This window comes from Eucyclogobius newberryi, unplaced genomic scaffold, assembly GCF_026437365.1.
Source record: "Eucyclogobius newberryi isolate DKJ021-1_F unplaced genomic scaffold, fEucNew1.0.hap1 SCAF_9, whole genome shotgun sequence".
Lineage (NCBI taxonomy): Eukaryota > Metazoa > Chordata > Actinopteri > Gobiiformes > Gobiidae > Eucyclogobius > Eucyclogobius newberryi.
Window position 1 is genome coordinate 12,070,918 of NW_027316532.1, and position 27,832 is coordinate 12,098,749.

Consider the following 27,832-nt stretch of genomic DNA (forward strand, 5'->3'; position numbering starts at 1 on the left):
GTTGATGTATGGTTATCGGACTGGATAGCCACGCACATGGATGTCCAGTCGTGGCCCGACAGGAGGGCAGATAGATCTTGGCAGCCGAAGACGGGCCAAACTTGCAGATGAAATCAAGAAACTCTTCAGGCTGGGGGCCGGAGAATGGCCTGCCTTGGAGTAACCCCCCAAAACCAGCTGACAGAACAGTATCTGTAAAAAGATGGATGTCTACTGGATTGGAATGAGGTCCTGGTAGAAGTGCATGATGCCGTTCCAGTTTGAAAGAAGAAGAAGAAGAAAGAGAACCAACTTGATGGACTGGATGAGAATAATGATGCTGTGGAGTGATTGAACGGAGGATGTTAGTGTCGGGAGGTGGGAGATGAAGGCTCGCCCCTGGGGGATGATCTTCATGATGAAGTTGAGATGACTGAAGAGGTTTGGAGCATGAGAAAGCGGTGAGGAACCTCTTGAAAAGAGAGATCTGGTTCAGCTTTAGGGTGATGCCTGGGAACTCCCATAAGGTAGAAGGGCCCAGTGTCTTCTCTTCTGTAGAGGGCATCCTGGTGCCCGGTGGCTCTGGAGAAGGCATCCTGGTGCCCGGTGGCTCTGGAGAGGGCATCCTGGTGCCTGGTGGCTCTGGACAGGGCATCTGGGGAATTAATGGATTAGGATATAGCAGGAGACAACCTCAAGGATACCAAATCTGATCGCAGGGTCCAGAATCAGAGTAAGGTACAAGTCAAGCTTGTCACAATAAGGAAAGGCAGAGCAAATAGTATCCCTAGACAGCTGAAAGTGAAGGCTAATGCGAAGATGAGGGGGGTGAGATCCTCATCTTAGGGAGAGACGTTGATAGGCAGGCAACCCAGTGAACAGAGAATGTGGAACGATGAAGGAAACTCACTCTACTGGGAGGAGCCGTAGCCGGCCCGCCGCGAGCATGTGAGAACGGTGTGAAGAGCTCTCGGCTTTGTGGTCAAAGAGGGGGGCAGAAGGAATGAGACTGAGCAATTCCTGCCGTTGGAAACTAATACCTTTCTTCTTATGTGCCCTTTGGAGACCTCTGGAGAGCCAGCATTCATGCGGATAGTCTAGGTGGAGAGGGAGTGATGGGTGCTTTAAGCGAGGCCGCAAAGAGGTCCCAGAATGCGGTAGGATCTGGAGTCAGAACTAGCAGAGGGTGATCCATAGCGGGACGCTTGTCTGCAAGCTGTCTGGGCCTTGGAGTGTTGACGGAGCCCGGGGGGAGAGCTACCAGACTGGTGTGAGTGAGATGAAGCAGGAGAAGGCAAAAAAGGAAAGGAGATAACCAACCATAAGTGAGAGCTGCTCCTGGGAGAACAGCTAAAATGATGGGATTGGGGTTGGTTAGATTCCAGTTGAGGACGCCCCAGTATGGCTCTTCTGGGCAAGGTGAAGCCTGGGTCGGGCTAATAAAGTCCTCATCGGAAGGAACGAGGTCGAGCTGATGTAGTGTGTAAGTGTGTATTTGAGCGTGAGCTTCTGCCACCATGGAACGTGTGCACAAAGTCCCGAACGCTGATGTGTGTGACCTGGATGCTTATCTTGTAAAGTGATGGCCTGAAAGGGGTGTGGTTCTGCTCCCAAACTGAAGATAACTAACTTATGTTGATTATGTAGAAATAACTTCATGACTTAGCATCCATTCTATACAAAATTGCATAAATTTAACACACACAAAATCCAGGTTTTAACTGTCAGAAAAAGTTGATTCTTGTACCTAAATTGTTGCTGTTGGATGGAATTGTGTGTATTGATGGAACAAGTAGAGGGATTATTTTTAGAACTGTACTTTTACATTTCTTCATCTTGACTAATGCAAAACTTTGGTAAATATATTTACCACAGGTACTAAACCCACCAAACAACCTAAAAACATGAAAACATGTCATATGCACTTCAAGCTGTAGTTTGAGGCTTCTGAAGCGAGTTTTAGGTTCACTAATTAAGATCATAAAATATGTTATTAAATGTGTATAACGAGAATGGAGCCGGTGTTGAAGAGCCATGTGTCCTCAGGTACGTCCAGCCTCCGGTCATCAGCTTCGACGCCATCTTCGAGCAGAGCAGCCCCTTCTCTCCCATCGTCTTCATCCTGAGCCCAGGATCCGACCCGGCCACCGACCTCGTGAAGCTCGCCGAGCGCTCGGGCTTCGCTGGAAACAAGTTTAAATTCCTGGCAATGGGACAAGGACAGGAAAAGGTAGTGGATTCTCTGCATTTACATGGCAACACCACAGGCAGCATTCTGAGGAGGGCCCTTCAGCACTCTGAGGAGGGCCCTTCAGCACTCTGGGCCCTTCAGCACTCTGAGGAGGGCCCTTCAGCACTCTGAGGAGGGCCCTTCAGCATTCTGAGGAGGGCCCTTCAGCACTCTGGGCCCTTCAGCATTCTGAGGCCTTCAGCACTCTGAGGAGGGCCCTTCAGCATTCTGAGGAGGGCCCTTCAGCACTCTGAGGAGGGCCCTTCAGCACTCTGAGGAGGGCCCTTCACATGGTCATGTCATTATTGAACACAAGTCAATAAAACTGTTTCTACCTCATTGGGACCATTAATTCTCGGCTTGTTTCCTTTCGGGGTCGAAGGTGACTGGAGCCTAACCCAGTGACTTTGGGCCTTAGGCGGGGTGCTCTCTGGACAGGGGCCAGCTCGGCGCAGGGTTAATTCTCATTGTGACCATTGATTTTAATTCTTGATGTTTGACCATCATAAATAGTCCCAACATTTTTTTTTTTTAATTCATTTCATTCATTTATAATTTATTTATTTTAGTAAATAAGGCCAGTTAACCGGGTCAAAAGCGTTCTCTTTTGGGTTCAATGGCGTTTGTAAATCTGAGGGCCCACAGGGCTAGTGAGTGGGGGCCTCACAGGGCCAGTGAGTGGGGGCCTCACAGGGCCAGTGAGTGGGGGCCTCACAGGGCCAGTGAGTGGGGGCCCCACAGGGCTAGTGAGTGGGGGCCTCACGGGGCCAGTGAGTGGGGGCCTCACAGGGCTAGTGAGTGGGGGCCTCACGGGGCCAGTGAGTGGGGACCTCACGGGGCCAGTGAGTGGGGCCTCACAGGGCCAGTGAGTGTGGGCCTCACAGGGCTAGTGAGTGGGGGCCTCACAGGGCTAGTGAGTGGGGGCCTCACAGGGCCAGTGAGTGGGGGCCTCACAGGGCTAGTGAGTGGGGGCCTCACAGGGCTAGTGACTGGGGCCTCACAGGGCCAGTGAGTGTGCCCCTCACAGGGCTAGTGAGTGGGGGCCTCACGGGGCCAGTGAGTGGGAGCCTCACAGGGCTAGTGAGTGGGGGCCTCACGGGGCCAGTGAGTGGGGACCTCACGGGGCCAGTGAGTGGGGGCCTCACAGGGCCAGTGAGTGGGGGCCTCACTAGCCTGGTCAGGTTTGGTACAGTTTGTCCAGAACTGTCCTTCTCAGATTTAGCTGCTTAAATAAAACCCCAAATCCTCATTTTTATAACATATTTTTTAATATTCATAATTAGTCTAGAAACACAAATGCATTAATAATACACACAACTAAAAGTTATTTCAATGGCTTTATTGGTTCAGACCTGTGGATGTCGTAGTATTAAAGTAAAACACTCCATGTGTTTGAAGCCTGGGCTTCGGGGGGTCTGGGCTTCGGGGGGTCTGGGCTTTGGGGGCCTGGGCTTTGGGGGGTCTGGGCTTTGGGGGGTCTGGGCTTTGGAGGCTCTGGGCTTTGGAGGGTCTGGGCTTCTGGGGGTCTGGGCTTCGGGGATTCTGGGCTTTGGGGGGCCTAGGCTTTGGAGGCTCTGGGCTTTGGAGGGTCTGGGCTTCTGGGGGTCTGGGCTTTGGAGGCTCTGGGCTTTGGAGGCTCTGGGCTTCTGGGGGTCTGGGCTTCGGGGGTTCTGGGCTTTGGGGGTTCTGGGCTATGTGGGGCCTAGGCTTTGGGGGTCTGGGCTTTAGGGGGTCTTTGGAAGCGTTGCCTGAGGGGTTCTGTGTGTCCTGCAGGTGGCGCTGCAGCTCTTGGAGAAGGCTGTGTCCCGTGGGCAGTGGCTCATGCTGCAGAACTGCCACCTCCTGGTGAAGTGGCTCAAGGACCTGGAGAAGTCCCTGGAGAGAATCACCCGGCCACACCCCAACTTCCGCCTGTGGATCACCACCAACCCCATCCACGACTTCCCCATCGGCATTCTGCAGAAATCACTCAAAGTAAAGATTTGTATGACGCTCACCAGTGGCTTCTGTTCTATTTTTAGAATGTTTAGGAATAAATAATCCATAATCATGATAAAACTGGAATGTGGTGAAGTGTTTGCACCTTTTATCGCAGCTTCAAAGTTATAATGCTAAATTAGAACTATATTCGCTGCTATTCAAAGTCTCGACTGGGACAAAAGTGCTCTGACTGGTTCTGTAATTGGACAACGAGCGTAGTAGGAGTACTGCACACACATCTAGTCCTGTCTTGTCCCGCTGCTGCTCAGGTGGTGACAGAACCTCCCAATGGCCTGAAACTGAACATGAGAGCCACATACTCCAAGATGTCCCATGAGTCCCTGAGCGCCTGCCCGCACCCGTCCTTCCGCAGCCTGGTCTACGTGCTCGCCTTCTTTCACGCCGTCGTGCAGGAGCGGCGCAAGTACGGCAAGATCGGCTGGAACGTGTCCTACGACTTCAACGAGTCCGACTTCTTTGTAAGTGTCTCCAGAGGACGCTCGCTCAGAGGTGTTTGTCTCTTGTGAACTGTCTCGTGTCTCCAGAGGACGCTCGCTCAGAGGTGTTTGTCTCTTGTGAATTGTCTCGTGTCCACAGGTGTGTATGGAGGTCCTCAACACGTACCTGACCAAGGCCCACGCCCAACAGGACAGCAGCATTCCCTGGGGAAGTCTCAAGTATCTCATTGGAGAGGTCAAGACATTTCACTTCAAATGGTTCAAAATTAGAATATGAATTTGTTTTGAGCAATTCAATTTCTTATATAATGAATCATGATGTTTGTCATGAAACAAGTCGTACAAATGTGAAGTTTAGAGATGTGACTGAAAAACCAACATTCAAACGGCACTGCATATCCTGACACACACAGACACACAGACACACACACAGACACACACACACACACACACACAGACACACACACACACACACACACACACACATAGACACGCACACACACACACAGACACACACAGATACGCACACAGACACACACACACACACACACACACACACATAGACACACACACACACATAGACACACACACACACACACATAGACACACACGCACACAGACACACACACACACACACACATAGACACACACACACACACAGATACGCACACACAGACACAGACAGACACACAGACACAGACAGACACACAGACACACACAGACACACACACACACACACAGACACACACACACACACAGACACACACAGACGCACGCACACACAGACACACACACACACACACACAGACACACACAGACACACAGACACACACACACAGACACACAGACACACACACAGACACAGACACACACACACACACACACGCACACAGACGCACACACAGACACACAGACACACACACAGACACACACACAGACACACACACAGACACACACACACACACACACACACACACAGACACACACAGACACACACACACACACACACAGACACAGACACACACACACAGACACACACACACAGACACACACACACAGACACACACAGACACACACACACAGACACACACACACACAGACGCACACACACACACACACACACACACACACAGACACACACAGACACACAGACACACACACACAGACACACAGACACACACACAGACACAGACACACACACACACACACACGCACACAGACGCACACACAGACACACAGACACACACACAGACACACACACAGACACACACACAGACACACACACACACACACACACACATAGACACACACAGACACACACACACACACACACAGACACAGACACACACACACAGACACACACACACAGACACACACACACAGACACACACAGACACACACACACACACACAGACACACACACACACAGACGCACACACACACACACACACACACACACAGACGCACACTCACATTTATCCTGAGATTCCTAAAATGTTAGACCTCTAATTTGTTACATGAGATATTTTTTAACTGATTTATAATTTTAAACAGATATTTAAAGAAGAAAAGCTTCCAATGGAGTGAATTATTAAAGTGCATACGGCAGGTTAGACATGTGTAACCACTGCCTTCACTTTTACCTAGCAACCGTATCGTAAACAAGGGCCAAGAATTGACGAATAATAAATACATGACAACAAATACAAAATTTTTCAATTTCAAAACTGTCAGAAAAGTGTTTCCTGCAGAAGTAAGTTTGTGTCTTCCTTTTCCTACAACAGCAATAGCTCTGGATGAATGCAAATCTATGATCATGAAATATTTACTTTTATACGTATGTATTATCCAGCAGACAAAGTAATAAGTAGAAAAACATGTAAACATGATGCAGTCTGACAGAGCCTTGTGCGCTCACAAAGGCCACGTGTTGTTCCTGGTGTAGGTCATGTACGGCGGGCGAGCCATCGACGGCTTCGACCGCAGAATCCTCACGCTCTACATGGACGAGTATCTGGGAGACTTCCTCTTCTACTCATTCCGCAGCTTCCACTTCTTCTGCAACAGCGACGTGGACTACAAGATCCCCCCGGACGGACTCAAGAGCGTTTACGTCGGTAAGTGCAGATTTTATTTACTTTGGGCGTTGCTTAGAACTACGTCGACCTTTCAACCTGAGCCGTGTCTAAGCCTCTGGTCATAACGCTCAGGGCGACACAGCAGCTGCTTCTCTCACGCTCAAGTCATTTCCACTGCTCAGCTCAGACCTGACACCAGAACGTTAGCTCAGTAATGAAGTGTTGCTAAGTAAGAAGTAACATTTCCAGACGTCTAAGCTGCAGGAAAGAGTGACATCATCATCAGAAGGTCTTGGAGGCCTCTTGAAAAGCCCAACGCGGCTGAGACTGCGACAGCCGGAAATGACTTTGCCCGTGGGCGGAGCCACCGCTAAGTCGCCTCAAACGTTCTGCACAGACTGTTGGACATGATCCCAGAGGCTTTGAAAGACAACAGATGAAGTGTACCTTAACCTCACCATGAACACACTGTCACATGTATGAGCTCGATCCTGTGTCGTTTTGTGTGACAGACGAGATCGAGAAACTACCTCTGACCAACACTCCAGAGGTGCTGGGGCTCCATCCCAACGCCGAGATCGGATACTACACCCAGGCCGTGAAGGACATGTGGGCCAACCTGATCGACCTGCAGCCTCAGACAGGTCCAAGCCACGCCCCTCTCATCACACGCAAAACACACCGAAGCCCCGCCCCTCTCATCACACGCAAAACACACCGAAGCCCCGCCTCTCTCATCACACGCAAAACACACCGAAGCCCCGCCCCTCTCATCACACGCAAAACACACCGAAGCCCCGCCCCTCTCATCACACGCAAAACACGCGAAAGCCCCGCCCCTCTCATCACATGGTACAGTCTTCACCCTGTTATAGGCTGATTGCCCCGGGCCAGAGTCGCTGAAAGAATCGTCATAACTTTTTTAAATGCTCAAATCAGGAATCATACATTTATATTTGTCTTTTGCAAGTAATTGTTGTTTCACTGAATGCACAGAAGATGCAATCATTTTCAGTTTAACTTTTAAACGTGAATAAACAATTGTGCAGTTGGTAAAAGGTCTTTCTGAGAAACTGTCCCTCATTCGTCCAGAAGTTTTCCATCGTTGAAATATATTCAGTTGAAGTCATCTGGACTCGCATTCTGAGGCGGAAACAAACGATAGAAGCTGTGTCCAGATGAGTCCAGATGAATCCAGCAGCACAAACACCACTCGCCTGCTGTAAGGGCAGGGCAATGTCCAGAGGGCAATGTCTAGAGGGCAATGTCCAGAGGGCAATGTCCAGAGGGTTGAAGATCAAATGTCCTTCATGGAGCAGAATGTGACTGTTTGGAGCTGATGGATTCAGCTTTGGACACGGAAACTAGAGGATTAAATCTAAGCTCTTTTGTGGATGTAAATGATGTGTTTTTTCTCTAAGTGGAAGTCATGCATTTAAAATAAGAAACATTCATTGCACATTAGTGATATTATATTAGTGACACACATGGACTATTACAGGCTGAAAAGTGAGATTTTGAATGTCGCTCTGAGCTTCCAATGCAACGACGTTGTTCTCACACGACGACGTTCTCACACGACGACGTTGTTCACACACGACGACGTTGTTCACACACGACGACGTTCTCACACGACGACGTTGTTCACACACGACGACGTTGTTCACACACGACGTTGTTCACACACGACGACGTTGTCGGCTCACGCAGACACGAGCCATTCAGTCAGCCTCCAGGTGCATTGTGGGAATTCAACAGTTTTATTTTGCATTTACTGCCACAATAAACTCTCTCATTCGGCTCATGTGCAAACCAAAGACTTCTGTCCCAAACCTCAGCAGTTCTAAGATGTATTTAATACGTTTTACATAAAGTCCATGTGGATCAACCAATCACAGCCCTTGTGGTCTACAGCTTTCTGATTGGCTGCCGTTTGAGAGGTGTCACTGCAGCGTAGATGTGAGGGAGAAGCTTAAATCAGCACCTACAGGGTTCATGTGTGTCCCATGTGTCTCTGCAGGCGAGTCCCCCGGGAGCATCAGTAAAGACGAACACATCCTCCAGGTGGCCCAGGACATCCAGAGGAAACTGCCTGTGCTCTTTGACCTGGACCTGATCCGTAAGAAGATGGGCGCGGAGGTCTCCCCCACCTCGGTCGTGCTACTGCAGGAGCTGGAGCGCTTCAACAAGCTGGTGGTCCGCATGCAGCATTCACTGGCTGAGCTACGGAGGGTGAGGGGTTCAGGGTCACTCAGGGCTTCAATGAACTGTTGTAATCTGACATGGCAATAGGTCAGAACAGCAAGTTTGGACACTCCAATATTGGGCGCTAATAAAAACGTTAGACTTTCTTTAAATGGGTGGCCCCGTGAGCCACACCTGAGTGAGCCGCGCCTGTGTGAGCCGCGCCTGCGTGACCTGCGTGAGCCGCGCCTGAGGGAGCCGCACCTGAGCGAGCCGCACCTGCGTGAGCCACACCTGTGTTGGTGACTGAAGCACTTTTCCAAGTGGGAAAGTGAAAGTCCCTGATGTCAGGATGGAGGGGTTTGAGTGCTTGGATGATCTGAGCTATCGGGACCCCACTCAAGAGCCAGGCCTGGGAGTGGGTGTCCGCAGGCGAGCGCCTGGTGGCAAGTTCCTCTCCCACAGGACCTAGTCAGGCTTCGCCTGGGACCACCCGCTTGAAGGCCCACCACCCCCAGGAAGGACCATAAATGGCCCCTGCTGTGTGCTTTGGGTGGTCCCTAACACGGGGGGGACATCTCTGTGTCGGGCCCATTATAGGGCTGCATCCCTGGAGTGCAGAGAGACCACTGGTCCTGAGCGTGTGTCGAGTGCAGAGAGACCACTGGTCCTGAGCGTGTGCCGAGTGCAGAGACACCACTGGTCCTGAGCGGGTGCCGTGTGCAAAGAGACCACTGGTCCTGAGCGTGTGCCGAGTGCAGAGACACCACTGGTCCTGAGCGGGTGCCGTGTGCAAAGAGACCACTGGTCCTGAGCGTGTGCCGAGTGCAGAGAGACCACTGGTCCTGAGCGGGTGCCGTGTGCAAAGAGACCACTGGTCCTGAGCGTGTGCCGAGTGCAGAGAGACCACTGGTCCTGAGCGTGTGCCGAGTGCAGAGAGACCACTGGTCCTGAGCGGGTGCCGTGTGCAAAGAGACCACTGGTCCTGAGCGTGTGCCGAGTGCAGAGAGACCACTGGTCCTGAGCGGGTGCCGTGTGCAAAGAGACCACTGGTCCTGAGCGTGTGCCGAGTGCAGAGAGACCACTGGTCCTGAGCGTGTGCCGAGTGCAGAGAGACCACTGGTCCTGAGCGGGTGCCGAGTGCAGAGAGACCACTGGTTCTGAGCGGGTGCTGTGTGCAGAGAGACCACTGGTCCTGAGCGGGTGCCGAGTGCAGAGAGACCACTGGTCCTGAGCGGGTGCCGTGTGCAGAGAGACCACTGGTCCTGAGCGGGTGCCGTGTGCAGAGAGACCACTGGTCCTGAGCGGGTGCTGTGTGCAGAGAGACCACTGGTCCTGAGCGTGTGCCGAGTGCAGAGAGACCACTGGTCCTGAGCGGGTGCTGTGTGCAGAGAGACCACTGGTCCTGAGCGGGTGCTGTGTGCAGGCTCTGGCAGGAGAGGTGGGCATGAGCAGTGAACTGGACGAGATCGCCCGAGCTCTGTTTAATGGACAGATCCCGGCTGTGTGGAAGAGACTGGCTCCGGACACCCTCAAGTCACTGGGCAACTGGATGGGCCACTTCAGAAGGCGCCATGAGCAGTACCATCACTGGGTGAGGCACACACCATGAGCAGTACCATCACTGGGTGAGGCACACACCATGAGCAGGACCATCACTGGGTGAGGCACACACCATGAGCATGACCATCACTGGGTGAGGCACACACCATGAGCAGGACCATCACTGGGTGAGGCACACACCATGAGCAGGACCATCACTGGGTGAGGCACACACCATGAGCAAGACCATCACTGGGTGAGGCATACACCATGAGCAGTACCATCACTGGGTGAGGCACACACCATGAGCAGGACCATCACTGGGTGAGGCACACACCATGAGCAGTACCATCACTGGGTGAGGCACACACCATGAGCAGGACCATCACTGGGTGAGGCACACACTATGAGCAGGACCATCACTGGGTGAGGCACACACCATGAGCAGGACCATCACTGGGTGAGGCACACACCATGAGCAGGACCATCACTGGGTGAGGCACACACCATGAGCAGGACCATCACTGGGTGAGGCACACACCATGAGCAGGACCATCACTGGGTGAGGCACACACCATGAGCAGGACCATCACTGGGTGAGGCACACACTATGAGCAGGACCATCACTGGGTGAGGCACACACTATGAGCAGGACCATCACTGGGTGAGGCACACACCATGAGCAGGACCATCACTGGGTGAGGCACACACCATGAGCAGGACCATCACTGGGTGAGGCACACACCATGAGCAAGACCATCACTGGGTGAGGCATACACCATGAGCAGTACCATCACTGGGTGAGGCACACACCATGAGCAGGACCATCACTGGGTGAGGCACACACCATGAGCAGTACCATCACTGGGTGAGGCACACACCATGAGCAGGACCATCACTGGGTGAGGCACACACTATGAGCAGGACCATCACTGGGTGAGGCACACACCATGAGCAGGACCATCACTGGGTGAGGCACACACCATGAGCAGGACCATCACTGGGTGAGGCACACACCATGAGCAGGACCATCACTGGGTGAGGCACACACCATGAGCAGGACCATCACTGGGTGAGGCACACACCATGAGCAGGACCATCACTGGGTGAGGCACACACCATGAGCAGGACCATCACTGGGTGAGGCACACACTATGAGCAGGACCATCACTGGGTGAGGCATACACCATGAGCAGTACCATCACTGGGTGAGGCACACACCATGAGCAGGACCATCACTGGGTGAGGCACACACCATGAGCACTGCCTCTGCTCGGCCTCACAGTCTCATGAGATCGTGCACTTAGCGACTCCTGTTCTGTCCTTCACACTTCGCCTTGTCGTCCAATACAGTCCGATCTTTGAAGCTAAAGCACTTAATTGCTCTAATCAAACTAACTTCCCGGGTAAAGTGAATATAGTTGACTTTATTGGAGTAACAGGGGTCACAGGGGTCACAGCAGGTCTGGACGGGAGAAGGAACGACAGGGAAAGTGGCTGACCAGCTATTTCTATGAAGCCAAACTGTTCAGGACCCTTAAAATAACTGTACAGTTATTTCTTTTAAAAATTAGGTTTATTTCTATATATTTGTCGCCCTCCAAGGCGACTGCTGTTGTGATTTTGGGCATTACAAAAATAAATTGAATTGAATCGAATATTTTATTACTTATCTGACACAATTTAAATAAAAAAATACTATTTTCAATATATAATTGTCATAATTCAAAACTGACAGAATCATCTCACCAGCCCTAGCGTCATGACCCATCACTGTATTAAGTTAACGTCGCAGTAGTAGCCTCATATTAGCTTCATATTAGCTTCAAATAAACCTCATATTAGCCTCATATTTGCCTCATATTAGCCTCATATTAGCTTCATATTAGCTTCATATTAGCTTCATATAAGCCTCATATTAGCCTCATTTTAGCCTCATATTAGCTTCATATTAGCCTGAGGATTGTGCAGAGATGAGACCAAAACTAACATGTTACTCATTTGAAAAAGTAACTTGTGGAGTACTAGAGTACATGGGAGCAAAAAAAGCGTCACGTTCCTCGTTACTTTATAAAAGTAATTTAGTACTCTAACGCGATACAAACTAACACATGACCCAAACTCTGGTCCTGCTATGTTGTATTCGAGGAGGGGTCAAATGCAGGAGTAACATGTCTCTACAAGGATAATAAAATGTATCTGAACAATGACCCTTGACATAGAAATAGGCACATTATAGTTCCTTGTTGTTGTGCAGGTGGAGGAGGAGGAGCCCAGGGTCATGTGGCTGTCTGGGCTGCACATCCCAGAGTCCTACCTGACGGCTCTGGTGCAGACGGCCTGCAGAAGGAATGGCTGGCCCCTGGACCTGTCCACACTCTACACCCAGGTCACCAAGTACCGCAGCGAGGAGGAGGTGCTGGACCGCCCCGCCCAGGGTAAGTCCCTCCTGTTGGGCCCCAGCTCCTCAAAGTCACTAGGACGCAGACTCAGTTTGTCAAAGTTTGCCCCGAGACATGACGGGTTCAGGCCGGGTCAGGCATAATTTCTACCATTTTACATGGGCTCGGGGTCGGGCTCGGGTCAGGCTCGGGTCGGGCTCGGGTCAGGCTCGGGTCGGGCTCGACTCGGGCTCGACTCGGGCTCGGGACGGGCTCGGGACGGGCTCGGGTCGGGCTCGGGTCGGGTTCGGGTCGGGCTCGGGACGGCGCAGTAAATTTCAGCCTTCACAAGGCAAAACAGTGCGTGTACCATTTGTTGCTCACACATTTGAACAATGTCCAGCCTTTACACGTGGTCAGTGTTCTTGTCGGGTTTGGGTTGAATTCTGCAGCTGGCCAGGGCCCATTAGTTGAAAACCATAAAGCTGGGCAAAGCACAACTGCGAAAGTGCTTGGCCGCTTCCAAACACTCACCATCGCACTGCTCCACACACGCGACATGCCAGAGGGCCAGTCCAGGCCAGAGGGCCAGTCCAGGCCAGAGGGCCAGGCCAGAGGGCCAGGCCAGGCCAGAGGGCGTCTTAACTGGAGGGTTGGTTTCTGAAAACATCCTCTGGCCATAGCCATGTCATGCTGGTCCTTGGACAAGACTTTTCACCTGACCTTGTGTAGGAGGAATTCTAAATAATTGTGAGTTCACAAACTCATAAAAGTTCATCTTGGGAACTGCTCATGTTGTTTTGTTTGAGCTCGAATCCAGAGGTGGATCAGACCAAGGAATGTCTCTGGTTTAGGCACAACTAGTGACAAAGTGCAAACAGATGTACCAAATCTGCAATGGACCATTTCAGCAGAAATACATACACTACTACAATACTATATATATACTATGTCTTCTTACAAAGAGCAGAGGGACGCACTGGGACGGGTCAGTCTATGCTTTTCTTTTAACTTGGTTTAACATTGGATTTCTCTGTTGGCTGCAAATCGTGAAGCTTTAGTCCTGATGTGGGTGTTTTGCACTAAACTACGTCATTTTGTTTGAAGAAAGAGAAAAGTATTCCCAGTTCTCCTGCTCCAGTCGTGCGACTCCTGCGACTCCTGCGACTCCTGCGACTCCTGTGACTCCTGTGACTCCTGTGACTCCTGTGACTCCTGTGACTCCTGTGACTCTTGTGATTCGTGTGACTCATGTGACTCTTGTGACTCTGTCCTTTGTAGGCTGCTTCCTGTCCGGCCTGTACCTGGAGGGGGCGGACTGGGACATGGAGCAGGACTGTCTGGTCCGAAGCAAACCTAAAGTCCTGGTGGTGGAGCTGCCCCTCCTCCGCATCATCCCTATCGAGGCCCGCCGGCTCAGGCTGCAGGTGAACAGCCCTGTCCCATACCTATCCTATACCTGTCCCATACCTGTCCCATACCCGTCCCATACCTGTCCCATACCCGTCCCATACCCGTCCCATACCTGTCCCATACCTGTCCCATACCCGTCCCATACCCGTCCCATACCTGTCCCATACCTGTCCCATTCCTGTCCTATACCGGTCCCATACCTGTCCCATAAATTCTCATTCTCCTCAATAATGTTTGGATTCACAAAATGAATGTGTTTATTACATTTCATCAGCCAAACGAATGCTTTCACACAAATACCTTTTATTCGGTTAATTATTCATGCTTAATGGTGCATGTCTATGAGTGTTGTAAAATTCAGTTGGATGGAATTGCGGTTACCCCCACGAGTCCGAAGGTTCACTGGTCCGAAGTTTCGCTAGTCCGAAAGTTCGCTGGTCCGAAGGTTCACTAGTCCGAAAGTTCCTCATGGGCTAAAGTGAAGGTGCAGATGGCATCAGGATGTAGTCAGTCTGTAAAATGCGCACAAAGCAGAAGACACTGGAGCTCGTCATGTTTAGTGCTCCAGCTGCTCTCAGGAGGCTCCATGTTGTACTGTGTATATACAAATAACAAGGGAACATCAGAAACATCCGCTTTGTGCCTTCATTTGATCATAAGTATAGAAATACTCGTGATCCGATCACCGTAAGATTGGTAGTCAAAAAGAAAATTCAGCTTTTGAAGACCGAAGTGTCTATTTTGTGCCGCGGCTCCTGAAACTTCTGGGCTATTTGACCGCGCCGCGGCTACTGGAAAACAGTTTAACCCCAGAGTTAATTCATTCATTAATAATACGATAAGGAGCTCAGGCTATGCACAGAGTGTGTAGGCCAAAGGGAGGCGAGGAGAGCCCACTGTGCGGACACTCACCTTCGGACCAGTGAACCTTAAAATGTCTGAATTTTCGGACCAGTGAACCTTCGGACTCGTGGGCAGCCACCAGAATTGCACAGGTTCCTAATTTTAGGTGGTTTTAAAATCATCATTTGACCTAATCCCAAATAACAAGGACGAGAGATGAGTCAACAAGGAAGACACAAGTCCTATAGCGCCACGGGACCAAAACAAGCAAAGCTGACCACCCACGGCTCCATTGGAAAACAGCCCGCATCACAAGCTAACGAGGCTAATGAGGCTTCCTGAGTCATCAAGGAGCTCAGAATAATTATCTCCAAAAAGCTTTCTGTTTCCTTTCCTTCTTCTATTCCCACAAACCTCAGGTCAGGTCGATGTGATCTGGACTCCAAATCCAGGATCTTATTTTTCATATTATTGTTCTCGGACTCCAGCCTCGTCACTCTGGGCCACAGCGCCTCCATCTGGCCCACAGCGCCTCCATCTGGCCCACAGCCCCTCCATCTGGCCCACAGCGCCTCCATCTGCCCCACAGCGCCTCCATCTGGCGCCCACAGCGCCTCCATCTGGCCCACAGCGCCTCCATCTGGCCCACAGCGCCTCCATCTGGCGCCCACAGCGCCTCCATCTGGCCCACAGCGCCTCCATCTGGCGCCCACAGCGCCTCCATCTGGCCCACAGCGCCTCCATCTGGCCCACAGCGCCTCCATCTGGCGCCCACAGCGCCTCCATCTGGGCCCTCACTGTCTGCAGATCGTCCGTATAATCTGCTGCTCGACTTCCTCACATCATGCTCTGGTTACTCCTGTTGCTTTCAGTTTAGCCTCTGACACCGCCGGAGCTTCGGTAGCTAACAACTCGGCTCCCGCGGGGAGGGAGCGCTGCTCTCAGGTTTGTTAGCCATGGTAGCTGTGTTAGCATCGCTAGCTTGTGATGCAGGCTGTGCTACAGGACTTGTGTCGTCCTTGTTCTTTGGGATTATGGAGGTCAAACAATGATTTTAAAACCAAGTTTTGCAGCAGCGTGTGAATGCGTCACCATGAACCGAAGTCCAAAATTTTATTTTTCAAAGATCATACATACATTTTCATACATCACCATAAATGAAATTTCCCCATGTGGGACAATGAAGGATTATCTTATCTTATTATTAAAGAATCTAGAAGTTGAAAGTAAATAAACTATGGAGTACAATGAACTTTCTACTAAAACGCTTTCCCTAACGTGACTGACAGTATCTGTTGTTGTGCTGACAGAGGACCCTGCGGACCCCCGTGTACACCACCTCTCTGCGCAGGAACGCCATGGGGGTGGGCCTGGTGTTTGAGGCCGACCTGAGTACCACCCATCACCTCTCCCACTGGGTGCTGCAGGGCGTGTGCCTCTGTCTCAACACTGACTGAGCCCTCCTCAGACTGACAGCTGAATATGTTTCTATCAATTAAAGCCATGTTCTTCCTGAATTCATCTGCTTTGATTTGATTTATGAATCCATTATTTAAACAGGTTAGTCATTTCCCACAGACCTGTTGAGTCATAGAACATTGCCTCAGTTTGAAAAGTAATGAAGTTTGAGCTGTGTATTATTTATTTTGAGGCTTTTTTGTTCAACAGGACAGTGTAGTGTTGAAATGGGAATGAGACTAGGGCTAAACATGCAGCAAATTGTCAAACCCACACAGGCATATGTGCTAACCACTCCACCACCAGCAGCACTCTGCTTTCACTTATAATTGACATGAGCTGTAACTCTCTTTGCTGAAGTTTAATAAAAAATCCTTAGAATAATAAACTAGACTGGACGACTTTTAGCGTGAAATGGGGATGAGAGAGGGAAGGACATGCAGTAAATTGTCAATCAGAATTGGAACTCACGACACTGGAGCCTGGTATGTGTGCTGCTGCGTTAAACACTCCACCACCGGGCAGCACTCTTTGCAGATAAGTTTCATTTCATAATGGGGAACATTCCAAGCACCATCTCCATGGAGACAAGTAGGTGGTGCAACGTTACAGTAAACGCCCCTTACAACAGTGACTTCTATGAGTCAATATGTGGAGAACATGTGCAAAGACAAACGCCGCCCACTGAGCGTAACGATCATACATGGAATTACTGCTAAACGGCTTAAATAGTCTCACTTCACCCATCAATTAATTTGCTAAATTAGAGTTCTGTGTTATTAAAATACTGCCTGGGTTTCATGTTAGAGGGCGGAGCAGGAACAGCCTCTGAACACGCCCAGACTGAGCAGCTGCAGGAGAAGAAGAACCAAGCTTCCTGCAGGACTGCTCAGCGGCCTGTAAGATAAGATAAGATATTCCTTTATTGTCCCACATGGGGAAATTTCATTGGTGCAACGCAGGTAGATACAGAGGTAGATACAGAAGAAAAGAACAGATCACTTATAGGAAGTCTGAAAAACACATTCAGTAGAAGATCTCCTATAAACAAAAACTCCCATGGACAAAACCCAACAAGGGATGGAGGGCAAAAAATAATAAAGATAAAAATAAAAACATAAATACCATTGTGATCACGCATGTGATCACGACAGTAACTGCACATGAATATGTTTCACGACGACACATGGATTGCACATGAATCACGACAGTAATTGTACATATGACGGAATTGCACATGGTTAGGTCAGTATTGCAAGTGTTCAGGACTAACATTGTTTGTTATAAAGTCTGACAGCAGCAGGAAGGAAAGACCTGCGAAATATCTCCTTCACACAGCGAGGGTGGATCAGTCTCTCACTGAAACTGCTCTCCAGAGCGGACAGAGTGTCCTGCAGGGGACAGAGAGTCCTGCAGGGGGTGACATTCATGGTCAAGTATAGATGTGAATTTAGCCAGGACCCTTCTGTCCCCCACCTCCTGCACCGAGTCCAGAGCGCAGCCCAGGACGGAGCTGGACTTCTTGATGACTTTGTCCAGCTTCTTCCTCTCCCTCTCTGTGATGCTGCTGCTCCAGCAGGCCACACCTACAGGAGCTGATGCCACCACAGAATCATAGAAGGTCTTCAGGAGTGGCCCTGTCACTCCAACAGACCTGAGTCTCCTCAGGAGGTAGAGCCGACTCTGGCTCTTCCTGTACAGTGCGTCTGTGTTATGAGTCCAGTCCAGTTTGTGGTTCAGATGAACACCCAGGTACTTGTATGAGTCCACTCTCTCAATGTCCCGTCCCTGGATGTTCACTGGTGAGGGGGCAGTGGGGTGGCGTCTACGGAAATCCACCACCATCTCCTTGGTCTTCCCCACGTTGATGAGGAGGTGGTTCCGCTGACACCAGTCCACAAAGTCCTGCTCCAGTCCTCTGTACTCCGCATCATCGGTTGGTCCGTGAGGTAGTCCAGGATCCACTCTGCCAGGTCATACTCCAAACCAGCAGTCTCCAGCTTGTCCCTCAGGACAAGTGTCCCTGTAGAGGACACTAAAGACACTGAGACTTCAGCCGAGCTTCAGCAGCAGAAGTGAGGGGAAAACAGGCTTAAGTGGATTTATTTTAGAACAGAATATGGATATAGTTGTGACACACGGCCATTTTAGATTGGCCAATACAATCACTGCTTTTCTTTCCTTGATCTTCATTGTCATATTTGTTTTTTCACTTTACACTTGGCCATGATTGTAGTTCTGTGCAGCCAAAATTAATATCCAAAACTGCACTTAAAAGAATATGACAATGGGCCCCCTCCTCCCGTCACGTGACTCACAGCTGGTGAAAACACTGGACTGAGCAGGAAACATTTTAATTAGTAAAAATCACTTTTACACGGACAGAATTTACAATAGGAGTTAAAAAGCCGACAGAGGCACTTGAGTCTGACAAAGATCCACATTCAGAAGAAACATGATTAATACAAAGATCATATCAACAAAGTCATTTCAGAACGGTCAGTAGTGCTGTGTCCAGGCGCTGCACTGTGGCCCCTGCTCCAGACAGACTGCCCCAGGACCCTGCAGCATGACTCTAGGGTCCGGACTGCACAACTACATCGTGTTAGTGATCAGGGGCCGGTCAACACTGGACACATTTAACATTTGAAAAGAAAAGGTGTTTCGTGGTTTGAAATGTAACTGGATCAGAGCGAACTGAGTTGAGACGACCTCTCCACAGACCAGGGGCCTCGTTTCTATAGCTTGTGCACTTCACACCGGCTCCATCCGTGGACTTTATAAAACCTCCACTAGGGGCAGGTTTTAGAAGTCAGGAGTTTGCGTGGCCTGGAATCACCTGCTCGTCTCCATGACGATGGAAACATCTTTATTGAGACAAGCGGCCATCAAACACTTCACCTTGTTCACCTTTCAGTGCTTTGGGACCTAACATTTCTCAGAATCTGTCAAATAAATTGCAACATATTATATTTGTATCTGAGAAGACAGAAGCCTCGTCTTCCAGATTAGATTTGAACATGTTATTGATATTATAATGATTGAATCTCCTCCCGGGCTGTACAGGCCCCTCCCATGTTTGGGCTGAGGGGTGCACTTCATTCACAGTTTGGCTCGTCCCGGCTGCAGCTGAAGACTCTGGAGCTTCATGGCCATCCCCATGTTCCCAGTGATCTTCAGTTTACCCTGGAAGAACGCCTGAGGGACAAAGAAGAGGACAAAGAAGAGGTCAAACCTCTTACTGGCTCTGATGTGTCATCTTTAACAGTAAGAGTGCACTATATTGGGTCAATCCAACAGAAACATGTCTCTAGTTGTGTTAAAAGGACACGTTGTATTTCCTGCTCCTCGTGTCTCGTGTCTTCAGCTCCAGAGGAAACAGAACATGGCACGTTCTCATCTCACGTCTGAAAGGACATTATTTCTTACAAAAACAGTGAATTACGATGTTCACTGGTGTAAAATATGCCACGCCCACCGCCTCAAACTAGGGATGCACACCTAAACCCACGTTCAGGTTCAAGTCCGGATTCGAATCCAGAGGTTTAGGTTCAGGTCCGGACTCATTAGGTCCGAACCTAAACCAGGCCATATTTGCATAATGTTATGACAGCATAACACAAGCTACTTGGCTCAATTAAAGGTGGAATAGACGATTTTTTTCAGCAATTTTTTTTATCATATTTCCTCGTGGCGTGGATAAATCATTTGTCCTGCCACGTATCAATCATAAAACGCACCCATCGCTCACCTGCAGCCGCGTGCGGTTCGTGCCCACGTTTCCGCGTACCTAAGCGCATGGATCTATCGTAATATAGTTCCCTCAGTGTACGGGGCAAAATGAAGACGGAGAAAGACAGTTCGAGCTGACGCAGAAGTGGACAGAAATCTACGGGAGACGAGCGATGCGATGCGCTCCGTTGCGCTAATAAACAAACGCACGTGTGTGTTGTATCAGTCCGCACGGGGGAGTGCGCATGCGCACTTCCGCCTGCGTTCTCAAATCGCCGAAAAATCGTCCATACCGCCTTTAAGTTGAAGACACTTGAACAAGAACGACTATCAAACACAAGGCTTAACTGCAGTGAAATAAACTCAACTTGTCTGGTTTATTCACGTTTTTTTAACAGAAGTTACTACTTACAAATCACGAGCTACGAGCTAGCACCTAAACTATAGCTTAACAGTTAACACACATCAACAACAAGAGCATGTCGAGTATTGTTGACAGGGTCAGTCTGGGTCAAGGGTCAAAGCAGCCGTTTCATCTGATACAATGTTTCATCTTTAGACACATTTCCATCTTTAATGTTCAGATCCATTGGCATCAAAAGTCAGGTAAAAACCTTCAAACAGACAATACACCAGTGTAAATAATTAAGTCACAGTGTAAAATAACAGAGTTACAAAAACTAGCATAAAAGTCGACTTGAATCACTATAAAGCATCAACTTATAGTACTATAGCAGTATCAAAAGTAGAATATGAAAATATTTTACACAACAAATCAAAATAATACATCATATTAGCAGCATTAAACACCAGATCATATTTAACAACTGTAGAATACAAATACAAAATACTATTACAAAATATAAACTCCAATTAATGAATGCAGCAATTAAGCAATATTACTTTGACTTTACTTTGTATTTACTTAATGCCAAATACATCACACCACAACATAACACTTAAGTTATTTCATTCATATTTACACCCAGACCAAAGACCCAGACAAGACCCCACGCTGACCCCGCCCCTTTAACCCGCGACGACGCCCGCAGCACATTAACCATCACAACATCGCACGCGGCGGCCACAGCTTAAAACAGTTCTGATAAAGCCAGCGATCTTACCGGCTGCTGTACAATGTTCACATGTGGATACACGGTTCCGCGCAGCTCGACACGTATGAGGCGCTCCTGTCTCACACGTATGAGGCGCTCCCGTCTCTCGCATCTTTAAACTTATTTCGCCGGCTTCAACTTATGCCCGGAAGACGCGTGCGTCGCTAATTATGGTCCGTGTGCGCTATTGACGGCGGCGCATGTCAGTGTTTACGTCGTTTCCAGCGCGAATTTCGCGATCAATGGAAGGTTTAAGATGGTCTACATTCTAGAACAAAAAGGATATAGTATTTGAGCGCTATATTTTATACGAGTCCAGAACCGAATCACCGGGGTTCCGTTTTTTTTGGACCTGAACTGAAACGTTTTTACAAGTCCAGATCCGGTCCGTCGTAGTGGTACACATCCCAAACTGAACTGTAGAATGTGGTGAACAGGTCTGACTGGACAGTAGTGTGCACTGACCGTCTGAGGGTTCATCTTGCCGGTGAGCAGGGACAGAAGGTCAGCGTCGGACATGGCAATGGTGCAGTCAGCTTTTTCTCCTGCACAAAGACACAGAGACAGAGACAGAAAGAGAGAGAGATCAGAGGAGTAGAACCAGTCTCAAGACAACAATATCAGCTGATGCAATCTATATCTAATCCTATATGGCCTGATGTAAAGATGTACAGTTTTCCTTTCCTTCTGGCCCCTGGAATAACCCTGCTCTCCGGTCGGGCTCACCTGTGTTGTTGTGTACACTGCCCTTGCCGTTCTTCACGTCCACATACCAGACGGCCTCCTGACCCTCCGGCCCGTCCTTCACTTTGAAGGCAAACACTCCTCCGATCTTCTTCACAAAGCTCTCCCCCTCCTGCCACAAGAGAGCGGGTTTCAGAAGAGAAGAGCTCAGCAGCAGAAAGTGTGGTGGAAAGTGTGAAAGTGGAGAAGTGGTGTACTGCACATTCAGGGCTGTACAATCGATCGAATCTTAATTGAGATTGATCACAACAGACATTGAAAACGAGAGGAAGACTTAAGTCTCCAAGTCTCAACGGTTTAGAAGCATCTTATGGATAGAAAACAATCAAGGCCCCGCCCTGAAACCAGGCCTGGGCCCTCGACAGTGAGCGTCTGGGTCTGTTCTCACAGGGAAGGAATGCCATGGGGCCGTATCCCCGTGGACTAGGGTTGTGTTCAAAATATCGATACAGCGATATACGGGTATATGTTTTTACCGGTCAATCTACGTTCCTCCCCTCACCTATGGTCTCGAGTTTGGGAAATGACCGAAAGGACAAGATCACAGACACAAGCGATTGAAATGAGTTTCCTCCGCTGGGTGGGTAAGTGCTCCCTTAGAGAGAGGGGGAGGAGCTTGGAGTAGAGACACTGCTCCTCCACATTGAAAGGAGTTTCGGGCATGTTCCACCAGGAAGAGACCCCGGGGAAAACCCAGGACACGCTGGAGGGACTATGTCTCGGCTGGCCTGGGAGTTAGAGGAAGTGTCTGGGGAGGGGAAAGTCTGGGAGTCCCGGTTTAGTCTGCTACCGCCGCGACCCGGCTCCGGATGAAAGAAGATGGATGGAGAGGACCATCCCAAGAACACCACCCCTACTGTGAAGCACGGGGGAGGAAACATAAGGCTTTGGGGGAGGAAACATCAGGCTTTGGGGGAGGAAACATCAGGCTTTGGGGGAGGAAACATCAGGCTTTGGGGGAGGAAACATCAGGCTTTGGGGGAGGAAACATCAGGCTTTGGGGGAGGAAACATCAGGCTTTGGGGGGAGAAACATCAGGCTTTTGGGGAGGAAACATCAGGCTTTGGGGGGAGAAACATCAGGCTTTGGGGTCTTTTCTGCACTGGGACAGGACGACTGCTCTGTATTAAAAGGTGGTATGGACGATTTTTTTCAGCAAATTTTTGTATCATATTTCCTCGTGGCGTGGATAAATCATTTGTCCTGCCATGTATCAATCATAAAACGCACCTATCGCTCACCTGCAGCCGCCTGCGGGTCGTGCCGACGTTTCCGCGTGCCTAAGCGCATGGATCTATCATAATATAGTTCCCTCAGTGTACGGGGCAAAATGAAGACGGAGAAAGACAGTTCGAGCTGACGCAGAAGTGGACAGAAATCTACAGGAGACGAGCGATGCGCTCCGTTGCGCTAATAAACAAACGCACGTGTGTGTTGTATCGGTCCGCACGGGGGAGTGCGCATGCGCACTTCCGCCTGCGTTCTCAAATCGCCGAAAAATCGTCCATACCGCCTTTAAGGAGAGGATCAGACAATGTGATTTCCAGATTATTCTTTAAAGATTCGGTCTTTGTGAGAACTTGTAATGGCCGGTTTAAATACCTTCACTGTAAATAGTGAAGCTCTTCTGTTTGAAAACCTTATTATTTAAATTGTAAAACATTAGCAAAATCCCAAAGCAGAAGTAGATGAACATATTTAAGATCAATAACAATAGAAATAATGCCAAATGTCCTTGTTTTGACCCGGCTGAAGCACTGGACATGATGTAAGTAGAAGTTCTGACCTCCTGCAGTTTCTTCTGAATCTCCTGGAACACCGCGTGAGCCTTGAAGCCCTCCAGACCTCCACTGGTGCTGACGGCAGCGATCCTGTCCAGAGAGACGGGACAGTGAGTTTGTCCTGGTTTGTCTCCAGAGCACACACACACAGAGAGACGGGACAGTGAGTTTGTCCTGGTTTGTCTCCAGAGCACACACACACAGAGAGACGGGACAGTGAGTTTGTCCTGGTTTGTCTCCAGAGCAGACACACACAGAGAGACAGGACAGTGAGTTTGTGCTGGTTTGTCCCCTGATTAAGTCCAACGCATGTCCTTTAATTACAGATGGGGTGGTGATATGCAAAACATATATATTTATATCATATGTATGTATATTATACAGAGCCCTGTGTAATATTGAGGAGAGTATAAAATATATAACATTCCTTTAAATAAATACAAATTAAAAAAAAGAAGAATCAGCACTTCCTCTACCTCCGGAGTGAATATTGACCAAATGATTGTCATGCATTTATATTATATTTCTGTGTCCTAATTATCATATGGGTCACTGTGTACTTTCTGTGTACTTTCTGATTATCTCTGGACTGGTACAAACAATCTTCAGGCCATTTTATCAGACCCAAGCCACAACTTTATAAAACAGTTAAATCTTGTGCGAGGTCGACTCTCAGAACACGCTGATGTTTTCATCAAATAAAAAGACTTTGAGAACGATCCTCACCTCTCGCCCTCTGTTATAGACTCAACTAGAGATTTGGGGTAATACTGATATATCTGTATATATATATAGATATATAGATATATAGATATATATATATAAAGATATAAATCAGGGCTCAGATTAAGGATTTTCACTTGTATAGCGGTGCTGCTTTCGAAATTTGTATAGCAATTTCATAGTTGCATAGCAAAACACGAAAGTGACTCAATATTTTCCATTGATATAACACGGTTATTTATTTAAAATGTATTTGTAAACATTCTATTAAAGAAAACTCTTAACAAATTAACTTTTAAACACTTTTTTTTTTAAAAATCTTTAAATAAAACTTGCAAATAAAATTAGTTGTTGAACAAATCAATCAATACAAAGTCAGATGGCCTTATTTACAACTTTCTTCCAGCTCATCATCAATCAGATGACTATTTGCAGGATATATACGCACGCGCACACACACACACACACACACACACACACACACACACACACACACACACACACACACACACACACACACACACACACACACACACACACACACACACACACACACACACACACACACACACACACACACACACACACACACACACACACACACACACACACACACACACACACACACACACACACACACACACACACACACACACACACACACACACACACACACACACACACACACACACACACACACACACACACACACACACACACACACACACACACACCTCTTGAGTTTCCTGTCATTTCTAAAACTCAGATTTTTCTCTGATCGACAGATTGGAACATAAACTTCTTTGTCACAAAAAACATTCATGAAGTTTGGTTCTTTTATGACTTTATTATGGATTAACAGAAAAAGTGACCAAATCTGCTGCGTCAGAAATATACTTACAGCGGTGGTTAAATGTGGTTAAATGTCCCTTGGCCATTTTCACTTCAATCAGGCGCTTTTGGTTTCCATCCAGAAGCTGGAAAACTTCTGGTTGAATCTTTGACCACTTTTCTTGACAGAATTGGTGCAGTTCAGTTAAATGTGTTTAACTTTCTGACATGGACTTGTTTGTTCTGCATCGTCCACGTGTTCTCAATGTCAGGACTTTGGCCGTTCTAAAACCTTCATTTGAGCCTCATTTAGCCGTTTCATTACCACTTTTGATATGTGTTTGGGGTCATTGTCCTGTTGGAACACCCAACTGTCCCCAAGACCCAACTGTCCCCAAGACCCAACTGTCCCCAAGACCTTACTGTCCCCAAGACCCTTACTGTCCCCAAGACCCTTACTGTCCCCAAGACCCTTACTGTCTCCAAGACCCAACTGTGCCCAAGACCCAACTGTGCCCAAGACCCAACTGTACCCAACCTTCGGGCTGATGATTTCAGGGCGTGGTGTTTGGCAGTAGGCGTGTGTTTGACGGTAGGCGTGTGATTGACGGTGGGCGTGTGTTTGACGGTGGTGGGCGTGTGTTTGACGGTGGGCGTGTGTTTGACGGTGGGCGTGTGTTTGACGGTAGGCGTGTGTTTGACGGTAGGCGTGTGTTTGACGGTAGGCGTGTGTTTGACGGTAGGCGTGTGTTTGACGGTAGGCGTGTGTTTGACAGTAGGCGTGTGTTTGACGGTAGGCGTGTGTTTGACGGTAGGCGTGTGTTTGACGGTAGGCGTGTGTTTGACGGTAGACGTGTGTTTGACGGTAGGCGTAGGGATGGTGTTTGACGGTAGGCGTGTGTTTGACGGTAGGAGTAGGCATGGTGTTTGACGGTAGGTGTAGGCATGGTGTTTGACGGTAGGCGTGTGTTTGACGGTAGGCGTGTGTTTGACGGTAGGCGTGTGTTTGACGTAGGTGTGTGTTTGACGGTAGGCGTGTGTTAAACGGTAGGCGTGGCGTTCTTGGGGTTAAACATATTGCTGGTCATCGTGGTCAAACAGCTTGTTGTTTGGTCTGACCACAGAACGTTCCAGAAGGTCTTCTCTTCGTCCATGTGATCGAGCTGCTTCTGGAGGAAGGGCTTCCCTCTCAGTCCATGTTGCCACGGCGACGCAAGACACGCTTGACTGTGGACACGCAGCTTCTACTTCTTGGTAGATCTGCTTCTTGGTGGTTCTGGGTTGACCCTTGACCTCTTGACCAGGCCATGGACGAGTGTTTCACTGTTGCTCTTGGACCTGCAGCTGCTCAAACGGCTCCAGTGACTTTTCTGACTTGTTCAAGTCAATGATTGTCTTTGTCAGATCCTTGAACTCCTTTGACTTTCCCATTGTAGCGTTTATGAGTGTTTAAGAGCGTTTGTCCAATGATCCTATTTAAATGAGCTCAGAAGTCACCACCTGTCACTCATAATCACAATAAGAGCCGTGTGTGAGCCAAAATGACTGATTCATGTTGCTGTATATTTTTGACCCAGGAGAATTGGTCACTTTTTTAACCCAGAATAAAGTCATAAAAGAACCAAACTTCATGAATGTTTTTTGTGACAAGGAGTTTTAGAAATAACTGGAAACTCAAGAGACATGATAACCCTTAAACATAGAGCTCTGGGTTAGCGGCAGTTCCCTGACCTCTGTGACGTGTGGTGTGGATGACCTCACGGCTCACCGGGACTGCGGCGCGGGCATTCTGGAGTCGGACACGGGGCAGGAGCAGGAGCCGGACACGAGGCAGGAGCAGGACACGGGGCAGGAGCAGATGAAGCCCGGACACGGAAGAGGACAGTACTAACGGTGTCAGACGTGTTGCTGCTGCTAATGTTCACTTCCGGGTTCCCGTTGATCACGTGGTCAGAACAGAGCACGTGATCCGGAAACGCGAGGCAAGCGCAGCATTTTATTATTATTTTTAAATCTTGTTATTTTTTGTTATTTTATTTGGATGATTAAAGCCTCTACAATATGAGACATTACGAGACATTATAACAATCTAAACAAGCACGGACTTATTTATATCATAAAATACATATTAAAGTTTACCAGTTTCTGTTTGAGAAGTTGTAGCGACTTAAAATATTCAATAACATAATACAGTAAAGGAGCAAAAACAGGTGTAATCTCTTCTATTTACATAAAAGTATATCATTCCCCAGCACAATAATAAGAGTGACAGTACAGACTCTGGCACCAGCAGGAGGCCGGTCCATGTTTAGTCCTGACTCTGGCACCAGCAGGAGGCCGGTCCATGTTTAGTCCTGACT

The 27,832-nt window shown here is 48.9% G+C and overlaps 2 protein-coding genes across 2 annotated transcripts in view; one reads left to right on the forward strand and one right to left on the reverse strand.

Annotated features, from left to right (window-relative positions):
* Positions 1-16,605, forward strand: part of dnah10 (dynein axonemal heavy chain 10) — a 170,517-nt gene extending 153,912 nt beyond the window's left edge. The window contains exons 69-79 of the mRNA XM_072439315.1: positions 2,026-2,209; positions 3,983-4,183; positions 4,459-4,668; positions 4,787-4,882; positions 6,593-6,764; positions 7,238-7,369; positions 8,746-8,957; positions 10,336-10,503; positions 12,709-12,889; positions 14,114-14,259; positions 16,399-16,605. Coding sequence (XP_072295416.1) covers positions 2,026-2,209; positions 3,983-4,183; positions 4,459-4,668; positions 4,787-4,882; positions 6,593-6,764; positions 7,238-7,369; positions 8,746-8,957; positions 10,336-10,503; positions 12,709-12,889; positions 14,114-14,259; positions 16,399-16,545 — 1,849 coding nt within the window. The 3' untranslated portion in view covers positions 16,546-16,605. The remainder of the gene's footprint in view (positions 1-2,025; positions 2,210-3,982; positions 4,184-4,458; positions 4,669-4,786; positions 4,883-6,592; positions 6,765-7,237; positions 7,370-8,745; positions 8,958-10,335; positions 10,504-12,708; positions 12,890-14,113; positions 14,260-16,398) is intronic.
* A 2,286-nt stretch (positions 16,606-18,891) lies between these two features.
* Positions 18,892-27,358, reverse strand: scp2b (sterol carrier protein 2b). The gene is made up of 5 exons (XM_072438462.1): positions 27,241-27,358; positions 23,924-24,008; positions 22,120-22,249; positions 21,859-21,938; positions 18,892-19,744 (listed from the first exon to the last, which is right to left on the reverse strand). The coding sequence occupies exons 1-5, from the start codon at positions 27,258-27,260 to the stop codon at positions 19,649-19,651; spliced, it is 411 nt and encodes a 136-aa protein (XP_072294563.1). The 5' UTR covers positions 27,261-27,358; the 3' UTR covers positions 18,892-19,648.
* Between the last annotated feature and the right edge of the window lie 474 nt (positions 27,359-27,832).